Source organism: Chaetodon auriga, chromosome 10 (genome assembly GCF_051107435.1).
Source record: "Chaetodon auriga isolate fChaAug3 chromosome 10, fChaAug3.hap1, whole genome shotgun sequence".
In the NCBI taxonomy this organism is placed as follows: Eukaryota; Metazoa; Chordata; class Actinopteri; order Chaetodontiformes; family Chaetodontidae; genus Chaetodon; species Chaetodon auriga.
Genome location: NC_135083.1, coordinates 23,108,519 through 23,133,093, shown reverse-complemented (window position 1 = coordinate 23,133,093; position 24,575 = coordinate 23,108,519). Strand labels below are relative to the sequence as shown.

Here is a 24,575-nt window from a genome sequence, read left to right as displayed (position 1 = left end):
TTTTGATTGATTAATCATGCAGCAGGTTTACTAACCTGCGATCAGTGTGATCAATCAGCTTCAGTGTTTGATAGTGGATACAGAGTGTGCTTCAAAGATGGAGTTAAGGGATGAAAGATGCTGAGAGAAACCCACTCGTCATATATAAAAACAATAGATTTGTTGTGGAGTCACTGCATTTTAAAGGGACTGTCACATTCATTAATCATAACTGCATACAGGATCAGGCAGGTGTTCGCAGAATTACTGATGCAGGTCATTTCATTTGTGAAGCACAGTGTGATCTGCTGTCGATATGTGTCTCAATCAGAGCGTTTTTCTCAGCTGTCAAGAGGAAAAACGCACCACATCCGGCACAACAGACAGGAAGCAAAGGAGACGGTTTGCATAAAACACACTTGTCTGTGGATGTGTGTATGCAAGTCTGTGGCTTTTTCTGTGTGTGTGCGTACATGCAGCTGCTTGAGGACATTCCTTCTTGAAGCACGCGTGTGTGTCTGTCTGCATGCGTGGAAACGGCTGCATCCTGCACGAGAGTGTGCAAAGAGAAAGGATGCTGTCATGTGACGGTGCTGTAAGGGCGAATAATACAAGGTCATCAGAAAAACGTTTCGAGATAGAAAGGGATGGAGCGAGGGAGGGCAGTGCAGGCGAGGGATGGATGGATGGAGGGAGGGAGGGAGGGAGGCAGAGAGCAGGAGAGAGGGATGCTGAGGGAGGAAGACGGTATATTCATAGCAGCAGCGGTATTTATAGCCGCCCAGAGGAGAGGAGAGAGCGGGAGGCGTGGCTTGGGTTGTGGCTTTCACACTGCTTCACAAGGCAGAGAAGGAGAGAGGGAGGGAATGGGAGGAGAGAGGCAGCTCTGGCGCGAGTGAGAGAGGGGAGGCTATTTGGCATATTTGGCAGGAGAGGGAAGAAAGAAAGGAGGGAGGGAGGGCTGTTTTTGAGTGTTTGTGTATGTGTGTGTGTGCGCCTGAGAAATTAGAGGGAGAGGGAGGAGGGAGGGAGGGAGGAGGGTACTGAGCTGAGAGAAATCTGTCAGATTCAAACACACTGCTCTCTGTGTGTGTGTGTATGTGTGTGTGAGTGAGTGTGAGATAGAGAGCAAGAGCGAGGGATGAGAAGAGAGGAGGAGAGCTGAGGAACAGATAGAGACAGAAGAAGAGCACAAAGTGAGGTACGTACGGCTGTCATGCCGCTCGTGAATCCAGGAACAACCTGTGTGTTTACATGTCTATATCTGTGTGTGTGTGCGTGTGTGTAAAAGTGAATGCATGCTGGTGTACTTGTGTGTCTCAAGTGAATTTGTATTTCTGTACAGTTTAGTGTTTTAAAGGGACGCTGTATTCACTTGGGCTTTTCTAAGTGGACAAATGGATGTAGGCTTCTGTCAGGGGTATCAATTATGTAATATGTGTGCACCATTTTCACTGCTCTGTGTGTGCGCGTGTGTGTGTCTCTGTGTGTTTACATGCTTGTGTAATTATGCTGAGGTGTTTATGTGGCCATTGTGTGGAGCCTTGACCATATGGGGTGATTTACGGTCATTGTAAATATAACTCAACACTCCTGAGCCCTGCGCTGTTAAAGCTGTAGAATCCCCCCCTCCTCACCCCATAAACTAAACTGTATTGACAGCTAATGTACATTCTGTTATTATATAATGAAGATAAGCAAATGGCTCAAACATCCTTCTCAGAGGCATCTGCAAAGTAGCATTTCCTTTGTGCTGCTGGTTTACAGTGCAGCAACAAAGACTGTGATGGTACTGTTCAGACCAGCCTTGCCAAAGAAATTATGATGTTTAAAGCTCTTGTAGGTCTTTTTTTTTTTTAATTTGGTGAGTTGAAGTTTTCCTAATCCTAGGGGGAGGTCCAGTTTCAGCATCAGGTGCGGTTTCTTAAACATACAGTATGCTTGTGCTCAGATTATGGCTGTCTGTTGAGTGTCCACGTTGATTTTAATCATAGCAATGCAGCTTTGAGGGTGAAATACTGTACTTTTCAAAATTGCCCTCAGAAAGCAAGTCCAGCCGGCTCTAAAATGATGCTTGACCCTCTCGCTTTTGCTGCATCAGAACAGCTAAGAAAGCAGTTGTTTTGCGCAGACAAACATGCAGGATATGCCTCATACCGGTGAGGAACGTTTAACAAATGGTGTTTTTCATGTGCATGTTACAGTGTTGGAAAAAGCGTTCAGGCTATTTTAGTAAAAGCAGAAATACCACAGTGTCAAAATACTCTGTTACACGTTGTGTAAACGTCATGCATTCAAACTTATACATTTACCTTCAGTTAAAGTACATGCCTATGAATACTACTTCATTCTTCAGTATTCAGAATATGCTTTAATTATGCAGAATGCCCCATTTCAGAATAATATATTATTGCACTGTAATTATTGATGCATTTATGTGGACACATCACTTTAATGTAATGCAGTTAAAGTAAAAAGTGCAATATTTGTCTCCAAAAATAGAACTTTAAAGTAAGCAAGCAAAAAAAAAAAAAAGGAATTACTTTAGGACAAGTATCTCAATAGAACCTTGGATCAAAATTAACAACAGAACCAAAATCTGAATTGACCCCCAACTGAGCTCAGCCATAGAAAGCATGCTGGAGGAGAAGTGGAGGTTTCAGCGGGGCCTGAGCAGCGGATGTGGCCAACCTGACAGTTTCTCAGGCTCAGAGTGCCTGACTGTCCTGAACTGTTTTCGTTTCACTTCTTTATTCATTTTTTTTTTAATGTTTACCCTCTGCCAGGACGTACAGGTATGCATTCCACAAACATTACCTATAAATGATCCTCTACATAACACTCCACCTTGGCAGGACCTGAGAAATGTAGCCTGTAGTGGAAATTTTTCTGTGCCCCTTGACTTTAATTTTGTAGCCCCGACTCATGACAAGTTATCCTTGATGTTAGTGCAATTAGGTGCCATGCCAGAATCTGAAGGGCACCTTATACTGTGTGGAAAATATACTTACCAATCTACATTGCCAAGCCTATTAATTTCCACCACTTTATTATAACTGTCCACCTTATATACAACTTTTTACTACAGTGATGCATAATGTACAGTTCTCCACTGCCACCTTGAAACTGTGTCCCTGTGATGTGTGTTTTGGCACTGATCACAAGCAGGATTAAGCTGCTGCTGAAAACTTTGTGTGAGATTTGCAGGTACAGAGTAATTCTCCACAGACGGCACGAGAGTAAAAACCTGTGGTGGCGTTTTATGATATGGTTTCCTGTTTGCAATGCACAAGTAGCAATTGAGAAAGAGCGTAAAGAGACTCCAGCAAGAAGCAAACTTTGTCAGTGATGAATTTGGATTTTGCGACTTTGCATAGCTAATCTTGCATCGCCCTAAATCTCATGACACATTCTAAATGAAACCTGGGGCCACAGCCAGTATGAGGCCACTCTACCTGTTGAAGTGCATTCAGGCTGGGATGTATGAGCTGCCTTCAGATCTGCTCTGAAATCCAGCAGCCTATGAATGAGCGGACATGTCACTTAGCCTCCGGGGGTTCAAAGTAGATCAACTTCAGTGTTTTGCAGAAGCGTGCCTGCGAGAAAGAAAAGGCTTAGCACCTGATTGCTCATGTATATTTCATCTGAAAGTGAGACTGTGGAACTTTTGAAAGAAGAAATAACACTTGTCTTCCTCTTATGAATGGAAACTTAAATTCGTCAGCACTCAGTTCAACACAATCAGGGGTTTTGTTGCTACAGCCTTGAATACAACAGTATCTTAATGTGGCTAATAATAGCAAACACAACATAGGGTAGATATTGCTGTCAAACTGAGATTGCAGAGTCAGGTCACTGACTATATAACTATTCTATTCTTGTTCTACTGTTCTAGCATCTAGCATTATCCTGTGATTGTTATTCATGGCCACAGTGGCTGCTGTTCAGCAAAAGTTACATTGGCTCATTTTAAAGAGCTGCTGCTGCCGTTTGAATGCTCTGTCACAGAGCCGGGGTACGAAGAGACAGAGTTTTTAAAAAAAATGGTCAAAGTCCATGCAGCAGAGGCCACGATACCCCAACTTTTAGTGTAGTATGGGTCAAGCGCCAAGAACTCTGGATCCTACAGTTCCCACAATGCAGCTTGATAGAATTCTTCATCAGTATCTTTCTGCCTGCTAAACACCCACGAGTTCCAAACTCCACACCCCAGTTGGCAACGCAGGCTTTCTCTTTCAAATTTGTTGCCTCCAAGCCAAAGACGATGTTATACAACTGTTTCCACAGTCTGAGTCGTACTTCTGAAGACGAGTAAGCTGACTTTGATGTGTAAAAGAGGTGCAGTGCCCCTTTAATTAAGCCATCTTTCACTGGAGGGACCTGTACCGTCATTCCCAGACACTGTATGTCCATCCAAATAACATCATTTAAGAAAAGATAATACATGACAGAGCCCAGCAGCTGTTGCTCTTCCGTAAACTGAAACACATTTTAATCTCCTGCTGAAACAACTTCAGGTCATGAAGGGGTCTGTCGGACAGAAGCTGCTGTAAGCTGTATAGCTTTGACAGCACGGGCTCTGTCTGTCGTTGATAACTTCATCTAATGCCTTCATGTCAGCAAGGTAACACGGTGCACACACGGCATTAATCACTTGTCAGTGCTTGCATTTTGTTGTGCACTTTAATGTTTAAAACCATTTTTTGTTCAGAGTTTTCCAGTGAGATCTATTTTACTCTATGATATTCTTCCAACTGTTTATCTCCCCGCTTCCTCCAGCAGTATAATTTGTAACATGGATCTTCTCCCAATCATGTTTGTGTCTATAAGAGCCTCTCCAATCAGTCTGTCACACAGATGAGAGTCACACCTGACTCTTCCTGACTCGTTAAGAGCAGCGGATGTATAGCTGTGGCACGTCTGACAGCAAAAGATCATGTTCGACACACGGCCTTTTAACATTTCAGTGCTTATCTGCGATCGCGCTGCGCTGATAAAGACGACACTTCAGCGCCTGTGCCTGCTGCTGCAGTTCAGCTGAAACCTCGTATTTCCCAAAAGTCATCTTTTCAGGAAGTGAGATCATCTATCAGAGGGTGCCATTGACACCCGTGTGTTATCTTTTTGACATTTTTCGCTGCATTAGCAATGGTTGGGCTTTGTCCCAGGTTCGCGGGGATCAGGGGTGATTTTCCACTCAGCTGTAAAGAAACAATGCAGCTGTAAGGATTTGAAAAATGGGGATAGATTTCTGCAAGAAGCATGTCACAAGATGATGTTGTGTACAGTAACAGGGTCAACGTAGCACAGTGTGGTTGGTTCTCTCGGCGATGTCAGGAAATCCCCACACAGTATTGGCCATAACCCAGTACACCACTTGTATAACAGTTCAGCACTTCAGTTTTTTCTTCAGAGGAAATTAACTGAAAATCCCCTTAGAAGTAATAAGGATCTATCACGCTGCACCACATGTATCCTCTCCGGTCCTCAGTCTGCTTTATATTCACCACGTGAACCACATGACCTCCTTCTTTCAGTGACCTTGACTTTAAGTATGAAACACTGTTCCCAGATAACCTCCATCTCCTTGCCCCTTTTGCCCCCGCCCCCCACCCCCGGCCGTAAATTGTGTTCTCTCTTTTTCCCCCTGTCTTTTGCTGAATCTCTCTCAACCCCCCCTCTTTCTCAGATCATTTACATTCGCTTTGTTCTGTGCAGATTAAGGTCGCACGCTGGTGAAGGCCTCTGGAGCCTCCAAGGTCTCGAGGCCCTCGCAGTCTCATTTGCAGAAATCTCTTTGCATTTGTTCGCTTCACTTCTACATTTACTCTCTAGTTCTGTCTGAAGCATCCACTGAATTGTGTCTGGATCACACCCACCGCACAGTTTGGGGAGAGGATATGAGAGTAGAGATCTAACAGCACTTCTCAAGTCCTGAGTGACAGGCTTTAGTTACAGTTACAGTCATACTTTGAAACCTGCATCAACAATAGTTTTCTGTGGTTTAATGGAGACCACATGAAATCAGGTTAGCGTTAGGCCACATTATATCAGCCGTTGGAGCAAGTGTAACTTTCGGGTCAGGTTTTGTTTCAGTTACTGTTCAGGGTTTGAACCAAACTAAAAATATAGTAATATATATATAAAGTTTAGTAATATTTTTTGAGGCTGATTGAGGAACAATGTTTCCGGTGGAAAGGGCACATGTTGCCACTCCACTGCAAGAATTGAGAAACTGACACAGGATGTGGCAAGTGAAGTGTGTGTGTGTGTGTGTGATCTTATCATCTGAGTACGGTTTACGCTGACGAATGAACATCCATGCAAATGTCTGGGTGTAATGCAATGTAAGCCTTTAAACCTTTAAAATGTAGCAGGGCCCAGTTAGCCCTCTTATTCGACAGCTTCCAGCAGTCCTAGTCATTTAAAATGAGGTGTAATCTCCCCTTAAAGGCGTCCTCCACTGATTTAGTGTTGGACTTCTATAAAGCTGGAAAACTTGCAAGAGACAGGTTTTGAAAAAAAGAGTCAACGCAGCAGAGGCTGAGATGAGTGTTAGTCCCTAGTTTTGTCCCAGATGACTGGATCCTACACTTCCCATAATGCATCTCAATGCATCCTCTAATTTCGCCCTCTCTGCCTGATGAACAGCCGTGTCTTTTAAATGAATTCCCCCAGTTTGTCACACATGCTTTCTGCTTTTTTGGTTCTGGAAGTAAAAGTCCTGTTCACTTTCTCCCTAGACAATGTTACATAATCACAGTTGGAGCCCTTCCATAGCTTGGAGTGAAGTGAAACTCTCGCCTGAATTTGACCACTGGGCCGTTTGTGCAAACCGATTTGATTCACCCAAACATCCAATGTACCAACTCTTCAGACGGTAGCTGTAAGACGGCTAGCAACAGCCGGCTGTGTGTAGGAGTGGGCCTTCTTGTGTGTTTGTGTTCAGCTCAGCCTCAGACTGAGCCCAGGACTCGCCAGAAACTCTGGATCTTTCTGTGATTTTCCCCACTGAACTCTCTCCTGTTCCCTCTGCATCTGTATGTTTATATGTAAAGGCGTGTTTGTGCTGAACTTGAAACATTTTTAATTCGCATGTATGAGCCTTCACATCGTTGACATTCATGTCATCCCTGGTGAATTTTTGTCTAATTGGCTGTCTCCATTTATTTTATATGCAGTTGTGCTGCCTCAGAGTTCGCCATGCGTTGTCTGAATACAGTCAGTACAAAAGATTAACAAATGTGTCACAAAATATCTGGTTCTTTGATGAAAGGTTGACAGTACAAACAAGTGTACATAAAAACTACAACTCCCAGGGTGATTTCAGTCAGAAACATCCCAACATCACAGAGCTTGATATTCTGTAACATGGTTCCACTAATGGCTGCTGAAAGATAAAGATTACAACCTCAGAAAAGTGAAATACAATCTGCAGCTTAAATGAATTAAATTTGGATTCTGGGTCAGCTTTGGATGAATTTGGCCAAAGCCGATGTGTTTTGTTCACAAAATGCGGCAACAAAGTGTTTTGAATCCGCAACAGCTCTGATTTACGACATTTACTGGCTAATTCTCCACAGCAACAGTGGGTGAGGCTCATGGGTATTGTAGTATTTCAACCCATCCCCTAGCAAACAAAGTCGAAATAATAGATTCAAATGTAGGAAATCATTAGAATAACATTATGAAAGAGGAATCGGGAACTTTCTAGTTTCTAACCCTGTTGACATCAGGACACTTTACAGCCGTAAATCTCTGAGCTGAGCAGCACTTCTCATGATGAGGAAACTGACTGTGATGTGTGAGATCGGTGGAGTTTCCCTTTAGCACATCTTAACAACAGTGATAACACACAAAGCAACTGCGAGAAATCGTTAATATATTAATAAATTGCGAGTTTAAACTCAATGATCACAGGCCAGTTTCGGGTGGGTCTCCAAAGAGTGTTCACAGCTTCCTCCTGTGGCTCTAGATTTCTCATCTTTGACCTTTTTCTTTGTGGAATCTGGTGAAGCTTAGACAGTGTGTGTAAAAGAATAATTGGAGGCATTTGCTTGTTTATGTTACCATTACCTTTATGGACACCCCCAACCCCTGACCTCAGGCTGCTGAATGTCCTTCATTACTGCTGTTACTCATCACCTCTCATCTTCCCATCCCCCATCCTTCATCCTTCCTCCCTCACATCCCATCACTCTGCCCTCTTACTGTCCATTCTGGGCTCTGCCCCCCATCCCCACTGTCCCTCCTATTAAATCTCCCTTCTCTGGTGTCACTGTCCCTCTCCGTCTTGTCGTCCTGGCCTCATTTGTCCTCTTCGTCTGCCTCTCTCATTTTTTCATTCTGGTCTCAATAAATCTCCCTTTGTTCTCATTCATATCTACTTCTTCTCTTCTCTTTATGTCTCCCTCTGTCTGCTGCTCAGGCCAGTCCACCTATGGATCAGTATTCATATCAGAAACCCAGGGGAATCCACGGACCTATCGACACGACTCACATCCCTGTCAAGCCCAGCCCATCGACACTGATGCTGATGTGCTGCACACAGCTGTAGAACAGCAGAGGCCAAAGGGGTCAGGGTGAAAGGTCACGGACTGCAGAGCCGGAGCAGGTGCCGAGGCTGAAAGGTTTTGTGAGGGGAGACTGTGAGGCTACGAGAACAATCAAGGTTCAGGAAGGAGGGTCTCAGAGGCAGACCAGAGTCAAGGAGTCAAAGATGATGACCTCACATGGAAAACTGAGGAGGGAGAAGGGGAGTCTGGCCGAGTACGAATCGCAGATGAAAGGTAAGTCACTCCAGATGTGCGTGTGTACGTAGCATGTGCTCGTCTCTGTGTGTGTCTGAGCCTTTTATTGCACTTCTGTTTGTGCATGTGCACTTACCTGCATGCATGAATGCATATAAAACAGCACATGTGCATTCATGTATGAATGTATGCAGTTGTTGCTCAGTCACACAGTCATCTAGCCATGGACTCTCACTGAATGCATCTGTGCATATATTGTGCATTGTCACAAACTGATGAAATCACCCTTCTTTGGAGCCTGATGACCATCCATACAGAGTTTCTTATGGTCCATAGGAACACAGCATGCTTTTAATCAAAGTAAAAACATGAACACAACTGATATTGGTGTTATAAAATGTGTGTGTGTGTGTGTGTGTGTGTTACATACTGTGTTTTTGAGGGTGCAGGCCGTGGTTGGGTGGCTCTCTGTACTGTACTACAAGGATGTATTTATAGCCAGTATTAGTGATGCTGTCTCCTCACATCCAGTCAGCCCCAGGCTGTGTACTCACACAGAGACAGAGAAAAAGAGTAAAGAGGGGAAGAGGGAGAGGGCGGACTGGGGTGGGAGGTGAGGAGGGGGGGAGGAAGAAAAGGAAGAGTGAGCCAAGAGCAGGTAAAAAAAACAGAAGAGAGGGAGAGAGAGGAGAGGGCAATGTGAAGGCGGTGTTATTTGAGGGAATGATGTTTGTATTAGCCTTTTCAAACCAAAGTGCAGCGCCAGGCCATGTCGCTTCTGCTTAGCTGTGTTTGCATACAAGCTTGTGTGCATAATACAAGGTTATGTTGGGTTATTAGAAGTGAGCTGTGTGTTCTAATCTATTTGTTGCAGTCGAATTAATACAGTGTTAATCACACCTCCAAATAGACAGCATTTTCTGAATTCTTGTTTCATGGAAGAACTGTGCAGAGGGATGTCGTTCGGGTGAACTGTGTGATCATGTGCTCTAATTGGATTCATTTCTTATTAACTCAGTTGTTGTGTGATTCGTGATTAGCTTCACGTGTATGCCTTATTCACATGCTATATGCTTCCATACTGTACGTTGTATGCCTGTGCATACATGCATTCGCGAGCAGCAGCATGGATCTTATTTTTTATTTTTTTTGATAATTTATTAATATGAGGCATAAAGACATGAAATACACATACAGTAAAGAAAACCTCAGTAATCTTGAAATGGAATCTTGGAAACCTCTTGCAAAAAAAAAAAAGTCTCATCACTGCTCATCCATGTATGTATGTGTATGTGGTCTCACTGAGTTTGCATATGTCAGTATGTGTCTAGGGTTACAAGCATCTATTGACTTAAATTACTGTCTTCTATCTGTCTCTCTCTCTCTCTCTCTCTCTCTCTCTCTCTCTCTCTCCATCTCTGTCTCTCACTGTCCATCTCTGTCTGTCTGTCTGTCTGTCTGTCTGTCTGTCTGTCTATCTGTGTGTGTGTCAGACCTGCGGGCCCAACTGACAGACCAGATCAAGATTTTAGACTCTCAGGTGGAGGTGAAACAGCAGCAGCTCTCAGACCTCTCAGAGTTTCTCCGGCGCAGAGGAGACATCGAGGCAGAATATGCGCGAGCCCTGGACAAACTCACCGAGAGATTCACTCACAAGACTAAGAAGTAAGTGTGAATACAGCGTGGGAGTGCACATGTGCCTTTTCTAATTCTCGGGTGATTCCAGGGTGTTTCGTTAGGCCACATCTCAGTAAGCTTGTCTGTTTTCTCCAGGAAGGAGCAGTGGGGTCAGTCTGTGTGTCAGGTCTGGTCTGTTTTGCTGACTCAGACTCGTCTGGAGAGCCGGGAACATGCAGCACTGGGTGACACCTGCTGCAACACGCTCACACAGCGGTTGACACACAGCACGGAGGATACACACCGTCTGCACAAACGGGTGAGTGAATGTTTGGTGTTAGGTCAAATGCATGCAGAAATACTGGAGGCATCCGAGACTTACAGTGAAGTACAGTGCCAAGTCCTCCTGGCCCAGTATGCAAATAACCCATTCAAATCCAAATTCTTGTTTATACATGCTGAGTCTTATTTTGAAGGTCATCATTCCTCTGAGCAAATGGTCCAGATGACTGATCATATTCAGCGCTGAGATATAGAGATGTGCTGCTAGATGCAGTTTAAACAGCAAATCATCTGAAACTGAGAATGAACAAACAAAGGTGAATGCCCAGGTGAAAAAATATTAATCTCAAATTCTACTTTTGGAAGAACGTGGTACGTACACGGCACTATTTTTGTTGCCTTCACGTATACTTAAGTGTACTCAAGTAGTCTTTGAGTACTGCTTGAGTAATACTTGAATATACTTGAGGTGTAAATGCTAAATTGGCACAACTTTAAGTGTAATGAAGTACACCAGTGACAATCATGATTCATGAGCAATGCACCTACAATTGTATCATATCACCAATGTGTTGGAAATATTCTTAAATATACTTACAATTAAGTGAAAGTAAAAGTGCACTTTTAATGACTTTTCTATACTCTAAGATACTAAAGTATATTACTTTTTGACCTGGGTGTAGTTGAAAAGCTGTCCATTGTCTTAAATGACAAGGACATTTTGCAGCCTAGCCCTTACCCTCAATGTAGGTACCTATTTATACCTATGTGTAGCTGTACAGTTGTATCTGACAGAGTTTTTGTGCTCAAGATACTGTATCAGAGTAAAAAATGATCATTACCAACAGAAACAAAACCATTAAAATAAGGTTGTAACTTTCTTAAATGTCATACTTAAGTCCCTCTTCTTTTAAATTGCGTATTCATTTCAGCAGTTTTCTACAGACTGTCAATATCTGCAGCAATGAAGCAGAACAAGCTCATCACCACACAAATATCAAGTTTCACTAATACACAAGTGATGTCACTCCACTCTGTCAGCTATATCTTCTGGAAGAGCAATAAGCTCCAGACTTTTTTCAATGCTACCAGATTAATTTTGTAATACAACACAACACTCAAACGAGTCCAGTTGTTATTTGCCGCCTTGAAAAGTGAACAGACTCACCAAATAAGCTATTTAAGTTGTCACATACGGAACACAATGGAAGTCTTAGAAATGCCCCATCATGTTGGCCTGTTTGTCCTGTTATCTTGGTACCGCAGTCACATTTGCAGTCTCATTCATTTTCTAAAGTACACAGACTCATCTTGCTCAAATTACTGCTTGTCAGACACACTCTGTACCTTCTCCAAGTTTTAAAGTGAGCAGAATTCTAATTATGCCCCTACAGTCATTTCAGAGCAGCTAAGAGGTGTTGTTAGGCCTCACGCCAAGCAGACCAAGAACCTATGAGCTTGCTACCGTCAAAGTAATTCTATGCAGATGTACAAAATAAGAATAAAATTGATAACGGCTGAATTAGAATAAACATGAAGTATTGTGTTTCTTAAGAGATGGAGTATTAAAAAGTAGCTTAACAATGCAATTTCAAAGTGGCCTTTTATTAGTTTCAGTTTCAGACTCATTTATTATTTACTTACTTTAATATTCAGAAAGTCCATTTTTGAGCAATAGCTTGACCTTCTTGGACTATTTGCTTTCTTGCCTAGAGGTAAACAATACAATAATTGATACCACTGTCATTGTTGTATGCTAAACATAAAGGTATAGCCAGCAGGCACTTAGCCAGCATAGCGTTGCCTGAAGACTGCAAGCAGGATCAACCAGCAGCCTGACTCTGTCCAAAGGTGTAAAAATCCACCTACCAGCACCTCTAAAGCTAACTAATTAGCATGTTTTATCTTGCTTTTTTAATCTGCAAAAAAATTCAACTGCATTGATTCTGATGTGACAGGAAGACCCAGGGACACCCTGGAGTCTTGTCTCCCTGAGGCTGTCAGGCATTTAATACAAAAGTCCAACAAGGAACAACTTTTCGTTTTTACATTTGGGTATTTCAACTAATTAAGTGAGATATAAGAAAGCCAATTAGTGGACTTAAGAAGTGCTTGAGGTATATTTATGAACTTTGGGCAGAACTAGGCTAGCTGTTTCTGCCCGTTTCTAGTATTTTTGCAAAGCTAAGCTAACCGCCTGGTGGCTCTAGCTTCAAATGTAGCCTACAAGTAATATCAGTCTCCTCATCTACAGTAACTCATCTGACATCTGACAATTCTTATACAGTCAAAAGTGTCAAATGTTTCTACTCTTGTGTACATTTCAGAGCAAAGAAGTTGGCATCCAGATGCAGGACGAGTTGCTAAAGGTCACCACTGAGCTGCAGACGGTGAGCATTTTATATTGTTGTCCTTACATGTACTAATGCAAAATAGTGTACTAATTCACTGACACTGAGAATGCTGATGTGGAGTATCCGTTATGTGACACGTGTGCAAATGAAGGCTCTGAAGACATATAACCAGTACCACACAGACTGCCTGATAGCCGAGGGGAAACTGAAGGAAGCCGAGCGGTTGGAGGAGAGGCACACCGGCAAGTCAGCTGAGCTCGGCCTCGGCCAATCAGGAGGACAGAGGCGGAGTTCCGTCAAGAAGATGGAGCGATTAATGGAGAAAGTGAGTGTGTGTCAGAGGTGTGTATATGTGTGAGAGAGAGAGAAAGAGAGAACAGGAAGCCCTGAAGTGGTTTCCTGTTGTTTGTCTAAGTGTGTTCAGGTGTATAAGCTTGACAGTTCTGTAAATGTGTACGTCCTGTATGCCTTGTTCATAGGCATGGGCACATGCTATTAGAATGTATTGTCTTTTTATCAACACATGGGACTTTGTGTTCCTATGTACGTATGATATCTTCTCATACTTGTGTGTGTGTGTGTGTGTGTGTGTGCGTGTGTGTGTGTGTGTGTGTGTGTGTGCGTGCGTGCATGCACAGAGACATGGCAGAGTGCAGGAGACGCAGCTGAAGTGTACCAAGGCTCGTAATGATTACCTACTGAACCTAGCAGCAGCCAATGCAGCCATGAACAAGTACTACCTGCAGGATGTCAGCACCCTCATCGACGTATGAAACACACATTTTGTTTTGTGTAACTGTGTATGTTTATGAGACATTCAGTGGTTTTGGGTTACCCTTTTGTGCCACTATTTCCTGTTATTTTCAGAGAAAATAGTATGTAATGCTGAGATATAATGGGGAGAAAGAATAGAATAGTTTGGATTTCTGAAGAACTGTCTGTCAAAAAGTAAAAAGCCTCCTTTCTTTCACTTTCCGTCTCCCACACCACAATCACCACATAATGTTTTATTCTTTCTACTTTGTCTTCACCTGCTTTCCTCTCCCGCTCCATCACTGCCTCCCCACCTCATCATTTCCTGTCTTTCTGTCTGTCCTCCCTTCCATCCCCATTACTTCCTCCTTTTTTCCTTCCTTCCTCCCTCACTCACCTCCTCCTTCCATCCATCTTTTCCCTTCCCTTCCTCCTCACAGTGCTGTGACCTGGGTTTCCATCTGTCTGTGGAGAGGGTGATGAGGTGCTTCCTGACCAGTAGGTGGCGCATCCAAAAGACAGAAGAGACGGGGCTCAAGCAGCTGGAGGCTGCCGTGACCTCCCTGGACCAAGGTGGAGACAGAGATGCGTTGCTACAGCAACATGATGCCGCCTTCTGCCTTCCATTCAGATTCAACTACCATCCACACGAAGGAGACCAGGTGACGTCACTGTAGATGAAGCCCATGCAACATAAAAGTCATTTTGGCTGATCGTGTACTTATGGCGTGGCTGGAGCCCATGCTATCTTGCCTTTTGTCTGGCATATTCTTTTTATATTTTTCTTATTTCTATATTTGATTTGATTGATGAATGTTGTGCAGTCATCAGTGAATAATACTCAAATGGATACCTGATTCTAATAAAGACCCATTTTACTGCTATGAATCAGCTGGAGAGTTTTTAACTAGCGCACAGCTCCAGCTGGTAAAATCTGCTAGTGACTGTTGTCATTTCAGCCAACAAAGTCCACAGTCGTTCGCAACATTTGCTTAAAATCAAAGACTCAGTCTAACAAATGACTCAAAAATAACTACTAATTTTAAGTGGTAAATCTGAAACTGGTACCACCCTCCCCCATCAAATAAAACCTTTGATTTCTCTCTCCAAACAACATCCCGCTGGATTGGACTTGATGTACCCTTGTATTGTTATATTTTGTTCTTGTGTTTTAGGTGTGTGAGGTGAGTGCGGAGAGCCAGGTGAGGTACGAGCTGGAGACCAGGTTCCAGCAGCTTCAGTCTCGACTCGCTGCCGTTACCTTAGAAACAGAGGAGGTCAGATTATTATTCTCATTGCCTGTTTCCATAATGATCTGTTTGTCTGTCTGTCCCTGCTCGTCCATCAGTCTCACAATCATTGGATGAGTAAGCTACGACGTGCTTTACACTTTACAGTATGAACTTTGTATTAAAATCACTTTGACAAAATAAGAGCTCAATTGACTGAATTAACAAATAAGCATCTATTTCCCTTTCTCAGGTCAGTAAAACGCTGAAAGCCACGCTCACAGCCCTGCTGGACAGCATGTGTGAAAGCGACTGTAACCCCTCTCCCGACGTGCCCAGCAGCCTATCACACGAGCCCCCTGGGGGAAACACAGCACCAAAACTTACCCTTGCCAAGCGTCGAGCCAATCAGCAGGAGACAGAGACCTACTATTTCACAGTGAGTTATTGCACTTGTCTGGAGGTGGATATGTTGTTGTTACAGTATCTTCAGTGGTGGTGGAAGAAGTGCTCAGATCTTGTACTTATAAGAAAGCAGCAGTACCACAGGGTATAAATAATCCAGTCATGTATTCAAAATTTTCCGTAAAAGATAAGGTAATCTTTTATTAAACCCACAGCAGGGAATCCTGCAGTGTTACAACAGCAAAGGGGATGGTGCAACAGTAAGAAGCAGCGTAAAAAAGCAAGATATGATAAATAATTAAACAATATAATAAGTAAAACAGACAATGGATGAATCCACATTATTGCGCATAGGAAATATTGATGTTGCCACGTTTTGTATACATGATATTGCACATGAGTCAATTTATCGGTTTGGGTGTGTGTGCGGTCTACTGGAAGCAGTGTTGAGTGTCTAAAGTCTGACAGCAGCAGGAAGGAATCACTCAGTCACACATCGCGGGTGAAGCAGCCTGTCACTAAAGGAGCTGCTCAGTACTGTCAGTGTGTCCTGTACGGGGTGGGACATGTTCTCCATCAGAGACAATAGCTTAGTCATCGTTCTCCTTTCTCTTACCACCTCCAGTGGGTTGAGGTGTCATCTCAGGACAGAGCTGGCCCTCTTAACCAGTCTATTACGTCTCTTCCTGTCAGTAGTCAAGATGCTGCTCAATAGAAGATGGCTGATGCCACCACAACATTAAAAAAAAAAAAAAAAACCTGCAAGACCCTCTGAGTCTCCTAAACATCTGTGATGAGGCCAACAATTGTAGTCATCAAGTCAGAGTCATCAAAAGAGTCATCAAAGATTTTTTGCAAGTGGCAGTTAGCTGATTTGTGTGTGAGGTCTGCAGTGTAGTGAGTCAGGACCCCCATGGTGTAGACAACCATGTGGGCTCACGGTCCTGTATTCTCAGATTCTGTGGTAGATTGGTGTAGTAGTCCATGATCCATGCTGTGAGATGGTGGCCCAGTCCATTGATGGGCTCACCAGGAGGCTGAGATGGACAAGCACCAGCCTCTGCAGGTCTTCATCAGGTATGACGTCAGTACTGATGGCCTGTAGCTGTTGAGGTCCTTGGGGTGCAGAGTGTTTGGCTCTGTAACCGTGCAGGATTTTTCCCACAGCTTTGGCGCTCTCCCCAGTTTCAGACTCATGTTGAAAATGTGCTCAACTATCTCACACAATCAGCCTGCACAAGGCTTGAGAAGCCTTGACCGGATGCCATCTGGACCTGCAGCCTATCTCACTTTGATCCTCCTGAGTTCTCTCTTCACCTGGTGTGTTGTGAGGGACAGATTGGAGCAGAGGGGCTGTGTGCTGGAGGAAATGTAGTGGATGTAGATCTTGGCTGTGAGCTGAATGTTGTGGGAAGGGGCAGTAGAAGGGGTGAGGCAGTACACAGAAGGTGCAGATGATGAGGGTTGCAGCAATAAGGACTGGACAGGGAGAGCGGCAAATGACTGATCATTCACCCCGCATTTGGTCCCCCACAGGCTGAGAGATGGGTTCCTTTTACCCAGAGATAGTTTTAAGGCTCCTCCAGACTCCACTGATGTTCTTCTGCTCCAACTGATCCTCCATCTTCCTCCTGTTCTTCCCTCCCTGATCCTCCTCAGCTCAGCTCCCTCTGCACATTCTTCACCTCATTCAGATTTCCTGACCAAAAGACACTCTTTTTTTCTTGAAGAGAGAGCTTTTATATCAGGAGCACTTCAGGGTTTGTTGTTTGAAAACACCCCTACACTCCTGGTGGGCACAGAATTCTTCGCACAGAACTTGATACAGTCCACTATACAGTGTGTGAGACTGCCAGTATCCTCCCCATGAGCATCACAAAGTGCTTCCCACACAATTGTGTCAAAATGGTCCTTCGGAGCCTGATTGGCCTCACTGGACCATCTTTTCACTGCACAAGTGACAGCTGGTTGCCGTTGTTTGATTGGTTTGTACTCAGGTGGGAGGTGCACAATACTGCCAGCCCTCCTCCCTTCCTTTTAGTGGAGTCTGGTTTTAGGGCAGTTAGCCATGTCTCTGTGAACAGCATGAGTATTCCCCCTGGTGCAGTGCTCGGCAAAAAAGTACAAATGTATTAGCATCAAAATTTACCAAAAGTGAAAGTACTAATGACTGCTGGGCATATTTCATCATACTGTTAATGTTCTTTCATCAAAAGCTGGTGCTGACCAATCACTGTGGCTGCTGACATGATTTATTCTTTATAGCAGTCTTTATATATTATGATATAAGATAAGATGAGATATGATTAATGATGACTGATCACTCAGTTTCTTGGAGATAATTCTAATGTCCATTGACAGTGTAAATAAACATTTTCACCCTGACAAAAGTTATTTTCTTGTGGTTTCTCACTTGCCTTGGCACATAGTATGAACTCAAATCCATAGTAAATTTTATTATAATGCTTGCTTACGTTCCTTGTTATTCTCAAATGTATTTGCACAATTGTATTTTCCGCTGACCTTGCTGTGAACTGAATCTAAAGTGTGTTTTTCACTGCTTTTCTATTCCTTAAGAGCTTAAATGTTTTTGTGTTAGCATTTCACTTTACTGCTACTGCAAGTTAACTGTGAAAGCTTACTGTGAATACAGGACATACCAAAAAGGTGAACCCTGACCATGAGAAACATTAAATGTACTCTGAAGCTGGTGTTCGTGCAGTATAACATTTGTTACACTGTTCGGTTTTAATAGATACTTTTCAGTTGGCCATACAGGATATTTGACTTTACTATTAAATGATTTTATCTGTGTCTCAAACCGAAACACAGAAACCCAGTTTCAGTGTCTTGTGTCATTCCGGCACACCACCAACAGACTGTCTTAGCTGAGGCAGTGATAGCAGGGAATGTCATTTTGTTGCCAATGATACACTCATTGATTAATTATTCACTCTTGACACAAGTTAAATGTTGGAGTGAGTAATGGCCTTTTGGAGAGCAAATGAAATGCTGTGCAGTGCTGTATAAACTGGTGTGATGATTGCATTTTTTGAGAATAGCTGAGGAAAATACTGTAATACTTAATCATTTTGTTTCATTTTTTGTCTCAGAAAGTGAAGGAGTTCCTCACCAGCAGCTCTCTGACCTCCAAACTTCAAGCCAAACATGACCTTCTACAAGATGCCATACAGAAAGGTACTCTTAAACTACAGTGTTTGGTGAAAGGAAGCGCAAAGTGCAACTTTGACTGCTGTGAAATTTCATGTCAGACTTTTAAAATTTTAAAAGTGTGCTCCTCTGATTCAGTATTGCACTGCTTTAACATCGTCAGACACAAAATGGACATTTTTTTTAAAAATCTATCAGAATCGATGCAGCACAACCAGAGATATCATCTAATGATAGTCTGACATCCAGCTGTGTTATGATAGTAGCAGCTAATGTAGCCTGGAGTCTCAAGCAGAGATGAGGAGCTGGCTACAGAGGTCTGGTTAGCTCACTTCTCTCTAATTCCACACCTCCACACACACATATTTGACATTTTCAAATTTGTAATCTTGAGCCCCAACCAACGCTGCCTCAAGTGACATCATTTGAGGATTTTTATCAGGCTTCACACAGCTCCCTCTGGAGCCACAAAAGGCTTTACACAACTTATGCAGTGGCACTCTGAAAGAGCACTCCCACAGAGCTGTAAACAGACTTGTAAAATCAGCCTTTAATAATGCTGCACATTGTTTGCACCACAGCCATAAACCAAACCTTCCTCTTTCATTTGTTTTCTGTCTCTTTCTTCCAGCTGAGGCTGTTGACAGTGACCCTTCCAGGTAAACAGTGCATTTACACAGCCAAAGAATAAAGAGATTTTGACTGAGAGAGGCATAGAGACACGGAGAGAGCAGAGAGGATGTGGAGGAGAGGAAAGAGATTAACTCCATTTGAACCAAAATCCAATTTTTGACCATTTTCTACTATTCCTACTGATTTTTGAGAGGGGAAATCCAAAAAAAAAACAACTGATAATAGCAAATAACAAACGTCATTAGATCTTGAGTATGAATACCCACAGGTAAAATGGCATTAAGCATTTTATTTATTATATTTCCCAGAATGCAATGTGCTCGCTCAGTGCGTGTTCGGAAGTCCAGACCTGTTTCCCAATTCTGCCACACACTCTTCACCACAGACATAATCTCCTATATACAGGTAACACTCACTCTCTTTCTCATACACACACATACACACACACACACACACACACACACACACACACACACACACACACAATTTTTTGTCTCGTTTTTATTTGCTTGCTGCAGTGCTGTTCAACCCTCCAAAGGAAATTACTTCGAAAAGCCTGTCACACTGTTGCAGAAGAATTGGTGGGGGATTCTTGCAGCACGTGCACACACTGACAGTCCATCCCCCCCAGTGTACTTACTGCTGCATTCATGTGTATGGTCATGCTTATAGCTTATTGCTGGCTTTCTCTCCTTTCAATCCATTCCCCCCTTTTATCTCTTCCTCTCTTGTGAAAAGGATTAAAATGCACTGGCCTCTTTGCTGCCTCCTCTCTCGACTCCTCTATTGAGTGTATTTGTGCTTATGTGCGCCTCTTCCCACTGCCTCTAAATCTTTATTCCCTTTATTTCTTGCTCTGCCTTCTTTTGTAATCTGTGCTTTTTCTCTGTCTCTTCTCTGCCGTGCTTGGCTTGGTGCAGAAGAAGAAGGAGAATGTCTCGGACACAGGTACCGAACCCCATCCGTAACTGCGTCTGTACTGCATGCATGCGGTGTTTTCCCGCAGTGACCAGGGCTGTAGCTACCATTGAGGAGCCTGAGGGTCATGTATGTGGGTTTTTGTGTGTGAATTTTGGTTTTAGCAACCTTTGCATTCTGAAGGAAAAAAAACCTCAAGGAATAATTATTCATTCTGGGAAATACGCTTCTTGGCTTTCTTGCCGAGAGTTGAATGAGAAGATGGATGCCACTCTCATGCCTGTACAATAAATAAAAAGCAGCCAATTATCTGAGCTTAGCATAAATAATGGAAGAAGGTAAAGAGAAAATGAGCACATATTTTTTTAAAAAAAAGTGAAAAACCCAAATGATTTAAGTATTTTAGAAACTCATCTTGTGGTCTCAGAAGATTTTGACTCATGACCTCAGTGTTTCAAAAACTCCGGTTGCAGCCCTGGCAGTGATTTCATGCATTTTACCTGCATCAATCAAAACACACAAAAAAGCATTTGGTCAGTTTAATACTCACTCAACGTTACTCCTTTGCTCTTGTAGCCCTTCTCCTCTGTTTAATCACTCTTTTCCTCTGTTATTTTCCATGTCGACCTTTATCTTTGCATCTGCTCTCTCCTCCTGACTCTAACACTCTCCTCTCATCTCTCCATCGCTACTCATCGGTCTTATCTAGAGCTCTGGGCAGCAGATTCCTGTGGTGGTTGAGAGCTGCATCCGTTTCATAAACCTTCACGGTGAGTCAGTTTTATGATGAGAGAGCTCTGGGCAGTGAGAATGAGTAGGTGGAAGTATTTGTTTGTATATGTGTGTGCTATCCTGTGTATGGAATATCAGCCATCTATGAACATGCAATATAATGCCAGTGTGTGTGTGTGTGTGTGTGTGTGTGTCAGGCCTCCACCATGAGGGGATATTCAGAGTTCCAGGATCTCAAAGGGAGGTTAACCTCATCAGAGATGCATTTGAGAGAGGTAAATGAGCTTCTGGTGTTGCAAGAAATGTTCCTCCAGTGGAGAAAAGTACAACCATTATTATTCTAATAGCCATGTTTCACACTTCATATTTTTTAGCCTCTCTAAAACTCTTCACGGAATGAATGTGAATCGAGTGATTACTTTGCAAATTTTAGAAATATAAGCGAAAGCTCAGCTGAACAACCTAGCGAAGCTCCGCACACAGGTGGTGAATGTGCAAACCTCTGGCCCGCTCTTGTAGCAGGAGCGCCATTAGCTCAGTCGAAGGTGCCAGTGAACATAATCAGAGAGGCCAGTGAGGGATCACGTCCTACACTTCTGACTTCTGCTTCAATGGTTGAGGGGTAAACTTTAGAGTGTGTTACACCTAGCAGTGATGAAGACTTTATTATAAGCAAATTTAAAGTTACATAACAAAAGTCGTGTGACAAATACAGCATTTGAGCTGCTAAACGCTCCACCATGTTCACCAACTAGCTGCTATCTTGCCTCCCGTTTGGTGCTGGACAAGTAGCCTTTTTTTTTTTTTTTTTAACTTTTCAATTGAAAATGGCTGCATGCTGCGGCTAAAAACAATGCTGTGAAAGAGATGAGAGTGTGCCAAAACAATGAGCTGAAAGATGCTAAAAAGCTCTGTGGAGCTGAGTTGGTGATAGGTTCATCAGTATGAGACACCTCAGTCAGTTAACCTATAGTTAATAGATTCAATTCTAACATTAAGATAATAAAGTGTTCATATTAACACACTGATAGTATTCTCTTCTCAAAAGAATAATAGTTGCCATTTGTAGATTTTTACCTCTTCTTAATGATGATTATGGCTATGATGCCTGAGGCTAAAATGCTAATCACAATGATCTAATTCCTTATTAATATATCTCTTACAATAATTAGACATTCTGAGGAACACATTTTTTTTTTTTTTTGTCCTGCCCTTTTTCCCCTGACCCCACTCTGTGTAACTATATGTTTTGTTTCTCCATGAGAAAGTGTACACCGGCCTGCGTTGCTACATGGACACATTCATCTCACGTCTGTTGTCCTCCCTGCAGGAGACGATCCTCTGTCAGACAGTGAGTGTGACCTGGATTCTGTGGCTGGTGTGTTGAAGCTGTACTTCAGGGGCCTTGAGCCTCCTCTGTTCCCTTATGACAGCTACTCTCAGCTCCTGGACTGTGTCCGTAAGACCCCTTTATATTATATTATACAGCTCTATATCTGTGTGTGGGTCTGCTTTCAGATCACGCTTTCACAACTGCTTTCAGTTATTTATTGTATCACACGGTTTATTCTGCTCCAGTTCAGCGGACTCACATCCTCGCGTACAGCAGAATCTGGGTAAACATTTTTGCATCTGAATAAAGCTGCTAATTTTGATTATCTTTTTGCAGCTTTATTAGTAACCTTACACAGCAGTTGCCACTTTACTGATGCTCCATACATAAAGTAACTTGTAAAATATACACATAGTGTTGATGCAAGGTGGTGCAATTTCTCTCTCTACTGGCACGTCTCATCTCTGGTGTGTTCTCTGTTGTTATCTCTCTCACTGTCTCCTTGTTATTTCTTTAGGCATATTCTGTTTTCCAAAACACAGACTCTGAGTCATAATTTGCACAGCTAATCCAGGTTGTGAACCTGCCTGCAGGTTGTTTACACACCATAAATACTTAGATTTCCTGTCAGTGGCCTAATAAATCTACTCAGCTAGCTCCCCTCAGTACTTTAAGTACTTGTCACAACGTTTCTTGAGGTCAGAAATGCAGGTGATCTGTGCATCTGACAGTTTCTGCTGGCAGCATGGAGGAGCTGGAGCTTCATCAAATCAAACTTCTTATAATCATTAAATCTTTGCTTTAGCTCATCTCGCTTCCTCTCTTTGTCATGATCAGAGATTGAGGGGGTGACGGAGAAAGCTGCCCAGATTAAAGCAATTGTCTCCACCTTCCCACGGCCGCTCCTCATCGTGCTGCGTTACCTTTTCGCTTTCCTCAATCAGTAAGCTACAGCGTCACCCAGTGTGGGATATGCTATGACTTGTAATATTTACTATGTTCATACAACTCAACGCCCATGCCCAAAATAACAATTCATTGCCTGCGTGTGTGTGTGTGTGTGTGTTTTCAGTGTGTCTCAGTACAGTGACGAGAACATGATGCAGCCCTACAACTTGGCCGTGTGCTTCGGTCCGAGCCTGCTTAGGGGGTTGGATTCTGATGACGCTGTTGCTAGGCAGCCACAGGTCAATGATCTTGTCAAAACCATGATCCTGCAACATGACATCATCTTCCCCGGCCTATCAGAACTGCCGGGCCCGGTTTATGAGAAGCACATGACTCTGGAGCAAGAGTACTGGTGAGGGATGGCTGTCATTGATATAAATGCGCTATTAGCTGTGATGAAATGCGGCATCAACATATGATTGTTGAAAATGCAAGTTTGAGTAAAATGTACCTCCAGAATTGATGAAATGTCGTAAGATTATTTGGCAAAAAATAAAAAAATATAACTGAATCCATCAGTGATTCATATTTATTGTTAAATAATTAATTAAAATGCTTTATTTTTCCTTACTGTGAATCAGTTCAGTAAAATTAAATACACTGTTAGCTATGGAGCATTTTAGCTCACAAGCTATCGCTCACAATGTTAGCTAGCTGTTTTTAATTCTTGCATTTATTTCATCAGCCAATACTCACTAATCGGACGTTCAAGGAAAAGCATAAAACTTTTTGTTTGTTCACACACTCTGTTATACAGACTGTAACGATTAAGCTCTTTATTATGTATTGATGTATTTTGTTGGGCTCGCTAGAGCTGGTTGAAAGGTTGAATTCATCTGCTGTGACCTGAACATGTGATCCAACTGGCTTCCATTATCTATGTTTGAAAATGATGTCATCTTTGCTTTGAAAATTCATCTCCACTTATTTCTGTCCTTGGATGACTTGTAGTAAATGAACGAGCGGGCAGCAGCCTCACATCGCTCCAGAGATGTGTTGGCCATGTTAGAGTTTAAGACTCTGATGGTTCCAAGTATGTAGAACAGCTTCCCCCTTTGCTCCTTTTTCATGGCTCATCCTTTTGAAGCAGAATTTCATGCCATGCCAAAGGCATTTCTGTGCAGCTTGCAATGCTTTGTGTAAAAACTGCTTAATACTATTAAGCTGATTGCTCACTAAAATTGAACACAAGCCTCCAGCCTATCGACAGTGTCCATGGAGACCTCTAATACCCGCTCTTGGGGAATTCAATAAAACTCCGTGAGCATTTATATAATATAATTTTTGACATTTGACAGAGCATTATCAGTGACTTGGTCCCTTGTTTTCTGTAGGACACAAAGGTTTTAGGGTCATGTGAGAAATGTCACAGCAGTATGAAGTCTTATGTGAAATTGCAAAAGCAAAGTGAGGAATTGCACAAAGAAAGCTGGTGCTGTTACAGCCGAACTGTGTGTCGCACAGAAGAGGA

General features: G+C 42.8%; 1 protein-coding gene across 3 annotated transcripts in view; it reads left to right on the top strand.

The window, feature by feature from the left end:
• The first annotated feature begins 1,040 nt into the window (after positions 1 to 1,040).
• The window catches only part of arhgap4b (Rho GTPase activating protein 4b), a 33,377-nt gene continuing 9,842 nt past the window's right edge, over positions 1,041 to 24,575 (top strand). Inside the window, exons 1-18 of one of the 3 annotated variants that reach the window (XM_076740347.1) lie at positions 1,041 to 1,180; positions 8,408 to 8,768; positions 10,223 to 10,394; positions 10,503 to 10,665; positions 12,956 to 13,018; positions 13,134 to 13,307; positions 13,621 to 13,749; positions 14,176 to 14,397; positions 14,911 to 15,012; positions 15,218 to 15,403; positions 18,483 to 18,567; positions 19,172 to 19,199; positions 20,097 to 20,121; positions 20,801 to 20,861; positions 21,021 to 21,098; positions 22,154 to 22,282; positions 22,994 to 23,099; positions 23,229 to 23,456. In XM_076740347.1, coding sequence (XP_076596462.1) covers positions 8,699 to 8,768; positions 10,223 to 10,394; positions 10,503 to 10,665; positions 12,956 to 13,018; positions 13,134 to 13,307; positions 13,621 to 13,749; positions 14,176 to 14,397; positions 14,911 to 15,012; positions 15,218 to 15,403; positions 18,483 to 18,567; positions 19,172 to 19,199; positions 20,097 to 20,121; positions 20,801 to 20,861; positions 21,021 to 21,098; positions 22,154 to 22,282; positions 22,994 to 23,099; positions 23,229 to 23,456 — 2,021 coding nt within the window. In that variant the 5' untranslated portion in view covers positions 1,041 to 1,180; positions 8,408 to 8,698. Of the gene's footprint in view, positions 1,181 to 8,407; positions 8,769 to 10,222; positions 10,395 to 10,502; positions 10,666 to 12,955; positions 13,019 to 13,133; positions 13,308 to 13,620; positions 13,750 to 14,175; positions 14,398 to 14,910; positions 15,013 to 15,217; positions 15,404 to 18,482; positions 18,568 to 19,171; positions 19,200 to 19,481; positions 19,579 to 20,093; positions 20,122 to 20,800; positions 20,862 to 21,020; positions 21,099 to 22,153; positions 22,283 to 22,993; positions 23,100 to 23,228; positions 23,457 to 24,575 lie in introns of all 3 variants that reach the window. The other 2 variants (XM_076740346.1, XM_076740345.1) reach the window with 2 other exon arrangements.